This window comes from Oryza brachyantha, chromosome 2, assembly GCF_000231095.2.
Source record: "Oryza brachyantha chromosome 2, ObraRS2, whole genome shotgun sequence".
Lineage (NCBI taxonomy): Eukaryota > Viridiplantae > Streptophyta > Magnoliopsida > Poales > Poaceae > Oryza > Oryza brachyantha.
Window position 1 is genome coordinate 12,170,243 of NC_023164.2, and position 6,897 is coordinate 12,177,139.

The 6,897-nt window shown below is 44.4% G+C and overlaps 1 protein-coding gene and 1 non-coding gene across 2 annotated transcripts; both read right to left on the reverse strand.

Moving 5' to 3' along the window:
- Positions 1 to 899: 899 nt before the first annotated feature.
- TRNAG-GCC lies at positions 900 to 970 on the reverse strand. The gene has a single exon. It is a non-coding gene; the product is annotated as a tRNA-Gly (tRNA).
- A 1,508-nt stretch (positions 971 to 2,478) lies between these two features.
- LOC102720950 (gamma-glutamylcyclotransferase 2-2-like) lies at positions 2,479 to 6,531 on the reverse strand. The gene is made up of 9 exons (XM_006647244.3): positions 6,332 to 6,531; positions 5,885 to 6,004; positions 5,693 to 5,769; positions 3,727 to 3,783; positions 3,582 to 3,638; positions 3,451 to 3,491; positions 3,291 to 3,362; positions 3,119 to 3,198; positions 2,479 to 2,927 (listed from the first exon to the last, which is right to left on the reverse strand). The coding sequence occupies exons 2-9, from the start codon at positions 5,991 to 5,993 to the stop codon at positions 2,770 to 2,772; spliced, it is 651 nt and encodes a 216-aa protein (XP_006647307.1). The 5' UTR covers positions 5,994 to 6,004; positions 6,332 to 6,531; the 3' UTR covers positions 2,479 to 2,769.
- Positions 6,532 to 6,897: the final 366 nt, after the last annotated feature.

Below are 6,897 nucleotides of genomic sequence, written 5' to 3' on the forward strand. Positions count from 1 at the left end.
TATCCACGCCACCCTCGTCGTTGCCCAAAATGCCACATCGTAACTTACTGCCCAACCTCAGCAACACCTTCAACGTCGGCGACCTCAGCCACCACAGCATCTGAGTGAGGCAACACTGCGCCACCTCGCGTCATCGCCACCGCCACTTTCCTCCACGCCAAATTTAGGGCGTCAAGCCGTGATATTGCCTTGTTGTTGCCATCCTACATCACTAAAATGTAATCTGACGGCGAGGTGGAGGAGGAAGGTTGGAAGGTGTGGCGGCGGTTAGGGTTTGGTCGCCGCCCGAGCTTCGTAAGATGAGATGGGATGAGCACAAAAATGGTAGGGTGAAACATGGATATGCTTCTGCATGGAAAAAACTGGATACCAATTGAATTTTCAAACAACCACAATGCAAAATATGGATATAGGTGAACCTTAAAAATATGAGTTTGCACCAGCCATCCTACCTCACCAAAATGAGATGGGATGAGCACGAAAATGATAGGGTGAAACATGGACATGCTTCTGCATGGAAAAAACTGGATACCAATTGAATTTTCAAACAACCACAATGCAAAATATGGATATAGGTGAACCTTAAAAATATGAGTTTGCACCAGCCATCCTACCTCACCAAAATGAGATGGGATGAGCACAAAAATGGTAGGGTCAAACATGGACATGCTTCTACATGGAAAAAACTGGATACCAATTGAATTTTCAAAAACAACCACAATGTAAAATATGGATAAAGGTGAGCCTTAAAAATATGAGTTTGCACCGGCCATCCTACCTCACCAAAATGAGGTAGGTTGGAGGGTGTGGAGCACAAAAATGGTTGGGTGAAACATGGACCTGCTTCTGCATGCAAAATATAAGTTTAAAAAAACAACTGAACCTTAAAATTAAAAGTTTGCACCAGCCGGGAATCGAACCCGGGTCTGTACCGTGGCAGGGTACTATTCTACCACTAGACCACTGGTGCTCCTTGTTACAAATTTGGAATTTATTTAGTAATTGATCTTCTCCGGTCAATATTAACAAGAAAACTGTTTTAATAGCTATATAATGGTATAGATAATATAACTATTAAACTGTTAAATGGGCTTTTCTAAATTTTTCACTGATTTTTTTATTGCAAGGATGTCATTCGAATAACAATTTTAGTAGCAATATTACAATTTTTAGTGGTACACGAATGACAATTCTAGTTAGGGGTGTTAACGGAGCGGATTCAGACTCATAGTGGTCATACCATATCATAAACCATAACTTTTAAGCGGATGCAGAGCAGGTGCGGATGTTTTCGGATACGAATTGTTGCAGATGTCGGAAATGGAGCAGAGTCAGTGCGGAGTCATCTCAGAAACGAATTATTATGACTGGATATGATATGTACATGTGATCAATACATTGTCATCTAATATTGGATGAAAAATACTTGGGCTATTGGCGGGCTTTTGATTTAGTGCTTTGTGAGCTAAAAAAATTGGATTATCCGCTAAAATGACTATTAGATAATCCGGTAAAAAATCTAATAATCTGCATCCATGGGATATTAACGATACCACGTTCGTATCCGAATCCGCAACTCACTATCCGAATCCGTATCCGCCGAATAGTTGTAAACCATTAAAACCCCTAATTCTGGTGGCAATTTTATAATTTTCTAGTGATAGTCTTATAATAACGATTCAAACTGATGGCAACTTTACAATTGCCTCATTAAAAAAATAAAAGTATATTTTACAAAAGTGAGAGGATAAACTAAACCTTTTTTTAATTAAAAAACATAGTTTAATGTGGGAAACGTGTGTGTAGCAATAGGGAAAAGCTCTTGGGTAGACATTTTTTGTAATTAAAAACACAGTTTAATGTGGGAAACGTGTGTGTAACAATAAGGAAAAAGCTTTAGGCTGTCTTTGATCCATATTGATCAACAGAATGCACGTGCACAGATACATCTAAGCCTTCGAGCTAATATGACAGTCATGCAGGGCGATTTATGACAGTCATGCAGGGCGATGGAGATTTGCTCCGGTCTAATAAAAAGTATTTCGAGGTACTCGTATCTTTAAGTACTAAATTGTTTCCCACCATTAAATCTAGTTAATTATAATATGCATTATTAAATCCAACGATCAAAAAATATTTTAATTTGGTACCTACTATTAAATTCAACGATCAAAAATGATTTTGATTTGGACAACGATCAAAAATGATTTTGATTTGGTACCTTTGTTGATTGAACTGAAGTAAATCTCAGGGCAATGAGTCAATGACATTTTGTACTGCTCGAGCCCTCCCACTCCAAGGTACCTTATTGTACTGCTAGCATATACTGTCATCTCTAACTTACTACCATATGTACCTTCTAGCTAGCACCTGACCTTTTGACAGCATTAGCTTTCAAGTATTGACTGAAGAACACGGTGGACACCATACCAACGAAACAGGATGAAAAAGCTAGTGCCACAAATTGCAACAGTTAAGGAGTGGAAAAGCTCATGGAATAATCCCTTTATTATTAGTGTGTCAAGGAAACAACAGCACCCAGTCTCGGGTTTAGCATTAGCATAACGGAAGTTACATCATTGCCGTAGTAGTTGTGAATAAAAACTAGCACATCCAGTGTGCCCGAGCTCAAAGCAAACCATAAATTCTTTCAACCAAGCGTCAAAGGTGAGTATGGTCAGAGGAAATCTCATGAGTCCACCGCCGAGCCTGCTATCTTGAGTCCACCGCCGAGCTCAAACCAAACCATATGTTTCACCGCCGAGCCTGCTACCTTGAGTCCACAACTGTGCCCTCAGGAAGCGCAGACAGGTGTACAAGAGCATGAGATTTTAGTGGAACATCGGAGCCAGTGATCTTCTCCTTCGGCCGGCTCAGCACCTTCCTGACCTCATCAGCAAGTTCGATGATTGAATCATCCTCATGGCCTGAACAAAGTAGCATAGCATCATTTGAAAATGATGTACTATGGATCACTGCTAGCGAAATCATGTTTTTACCAATATATAAGTAGCAGGCTACCCACCGAGCACACAAATGTACTGAACACTAATGCAATCATTTTTTACACTAAACATGCTTAGTCAAATAAAGATATCATAAAAATATTTTTTCTTACATATGTTGGACAAAGCCTTCTCCATTGAGAACAGGTAATCCCTATTGTTCCCAGTGGGGCCATTGGCTGTAGCGATTTGCCTGGTATTGATAAGATGATCGAGAAGTAGTCAGAAAGAGATGCTAATCAAGCAGTGAGCTAGTAAAAATGTACCATGAGATGCATAGCTCACCTTGCCATGTCCTCTAACGGCGCAGGGCCAAGATAGTATTTGTTGCCTACTGGATCAGGTGTGGCTACAAAGCTGCACAAGCACCAAGGTGAGTGAGTTCAACAGAATTATCAAGTTACATGTATTATGAAAATTTCAGTCACAAGATTTGAACCCTTACACTAGTACACCTTTCACAACTGGGTTCGAAGAATCTCCTTCCTAAACAATGAAATTAACCAATAGGATATTAGAGTAATGAAAAGAATTGACTTTTCCTTTCTAAAATATGCCTGAAGCAAGTATGAGTACCTTGTAGAAATCCACAGAGATCTTCTGGTCATACTCACACTCTCTTCTTTCCAAGTACTGAATTGCAAAATCAATTTGTCAATATAATTCTAGCCTCATAAATCCAGCCATTCTTCTAATCTACAAAAGGAAAAGAAGCACCAACCTTCATTGCTTCTTGCTCTTTTTTAAGGCCCCCTTTGACACAGTACGCAATCCCCCACTGCAAAAATCCACATCAGACTGTAAGTACAGCACATATAATATTCAGAAATGGATTCTTGGAATTGAGTAAAGTGAATATCTCTGTGGTCATGATAAAGTCTGAACAAAATTATGTGTGCAGGAATTAGGGATAACAATTTCAGGTGTACAGAACTTAATTAAACAGTCAGCGTACTAAAAATCCACACAAGGCACATTGTGCTTGGTGGCAAGTCAGCACACTAAGCGGCTATTAAACAGAACTTAATTAAACAGTCAGCACACTAAGCGGCTATTAAGCGCTTGGTGGCAAGTCCATGCCACATTGTGCGCTAGGGAGGTAACCCGCTTCGGCAGACAGAGGCAGTGTGGCTTGAAGGAGCTCACAAGGCACAGGTCTGCTCAGAGGAGCTTGTGGAGGGGGGGAACCGATGCTCCTCTGCTTCATGTGACAGTGTGGGCATCAGGAGGGGAAGCTAGGACCAGGGAGATGAGTTATATCCAATGGCTGTGATAAATCAAGGCCCAATTGGCCCATTAGGAACAGATGAAGTGCACTAGGGCTTCATATATTCATCCCCTGCCCACAGCCACTCATCTTTCTCTCTCTATCCGCATTGACTTGACCATCACCCAACAGGCTGCGGTCACGGTAAGCTGTGTCTCCCCCTCAATTTCTTCGCCTCACCTTGCCCTCTTTTCCATAATCTACCTCTGTCTAGATTGCACCATGGTCTGATATGACAAGCAAGTGCTCCTCCTACCTTGCTCCCCTGTAGCTGTGCTTGAGTGCTTCTCTTGCCCCACAACATCTCCTCTCACCTTCTTCAATATGCTTTGTTTACCCTCTCCTTTGCTCGAATACATGGTTTAAACTACTATGGCACGAGATACCTAGGTGGTGCCTCAGTGGGTCTAGACACTAGGTGCAGGGTAGCCGCTAAATGCCCTGCCTGTATTTGATGAATTAAGGCAAATGACATGTCTTTGACCCAAAGCAGAAATAATTGACACAATAGCAGAAAGTGTGCTTTGAGAGGATAAATCCACTGGCAGATTCCAGCCCAGCCATCTGCCGTTACATTCCAGTTCAGTCATCTGCTTTGTTATCAGTCCCTATAATAGGACCAAGTTGGGGGCCACTGCTCAGTATGGTTGGTCAAACTGTAAAAGATTATGGACCCAACTCTGATAACTACTTGTTTGCCCAAAACCGGGAGACGATGGCCCAATTGGGGAGAAAGTGTTGCTACACCTCAAAAGCCCAAGAGGTGAGGGACTCCCTGCACTTTTAAGTTAATGCAACTCTCTCTTAATTTCCAATGTGGGACTATTCCAACAAATATTAGTTACATGAGTTAGCGAGTCAGTCATGTATTGCATTAAGCTGATCTGCAGATTGCAGATCCACCATACAAATGTGAGTAGGTTACTAGTAGTGTATAAGTATAGGTTATTGAAACTTCATATTTCGGACCAGTGAAGGTCAGTATGCCCTAAGATAAGGGAAGCAACAGGGATAGGTTTTTTTTTTTAAATGAAGCTATATAGTTGAAGAGTTACTGTTGTATTACTCTCCTTGATAAAAAAATCAATCAAGGCCAAGAAGCAACTTTTGTCGTCAACCCTGCACAAGAGACTATTTTAAAACTGAAGTGCTGAATTAAAAAGCCCCATCATATAGCATTATTTCACCAAAATCAGCAATACCTGCTCCCTGGTGTATGAATGCACTGCCGCAAGCATATTTCAAGGTTCAACAAGTATCGATAAGGTCACTGACACAAATCTTACGAAGGATAATCCTCAACATCGCTATAATTATGAAGCAGAATCAGTGAAGTATCCCTTACGAGTACTTCGGCGCAAAACTTTCAATCTGATGCATCCATGAAAAGAGAGAACAAAAAAAAGGAGTGATTTCTTACGCATATGGCATCGTCGTCAGACTCAAGTGTGCAGGTCCTCGCAGGATGCTCCGGCGTGCCCCTATGGTCGATGCAAGCTGCAGAAGCAAATGTGGAGAGGCAGGCATAAACATTGACACCAATATATAACAGTGGCAAGTATATATGAGCTATTTGATTCCGCATTTCAAACCCAACCGGGCGCAGCCGTACCGAGATTGAAGGTGCGTTTGTAGCCCTTGACGAACCCCAGGATCTTCTCGTCGAAGTCGAAGCCGGGGTTCCAGATCAGGGAGCCATAGCCAAAGACCCAGAGCACCATCTTGTATGCCCCTGCACATTTTTGCAGCACAGACAGCAGGTCAATCAGAAATGAATCTACTAGCACTTGTCTCGAGAAGACTGGATGCTTCCCCTAATCCCATCAGGCCATCAACCAACCCTCCTAACACTTCCCCGCGCGCTGTCCCAAATCCACAGATCCCGAACCAGAGAAACCAAGAACCACTCCATTCAGTCAGATTCAGGCCGCCGGCAGCAACAATGGCACCACAACGACGAACGTCCGGCATGAGCGAGGAACCCCCCACAACAAGGTGGCCGGGACGAGAAGAAGAACTGAAGGAAGGGAGACGACCGCAGGAAGGCAAATCAAATCACCTGGCGTAGGGGGGACGTGGGGGCCCGAAAGCGGGCGCGGGGGATGAGGCGAGGAGGCAGGAGGAGGACCGGATTTGCTCCCCTCTGGCGACGGCGGCGTCGCCTCCTCCTCCTCCTGACCCTCGTCTCCGCGCGCCGCGCGCGCCCCCTCTTCTCCCGGTGCTTGGTCGAAAGCGTGGAGCGAGGGAGGGGAGCGCGAGAGAGAAGGGGATGGCGTGCCGGGGCTGTATTTATGGCGCGCGGCCCGGAGGTGGGTGGGTCGCGGGCACGTCGTCTCGTGGGCGTAATCACGTCACGCCGGGTTGGACTAGATTATGGATCAGGATGAGGACGGGTGGGGCGCGGGCGCGACGCCGTGCAGGTGCGGCCGGAACATCGCGGAAAACGAGCTGGTTTTCGTTGGGACGGGGCCGGCACGTGATCGACGGGGTAGTACCACGCGGATACGGTGGGGCCGGCACCGACGCACGCGCTCCGTACGCGATGGATCTGGACGAGGTTTGAGGCTAGGGGGGAGATGCGAGATGGGCGAGTGTCTCGGTGCAATGGACGGTTTGGTTCGAGGT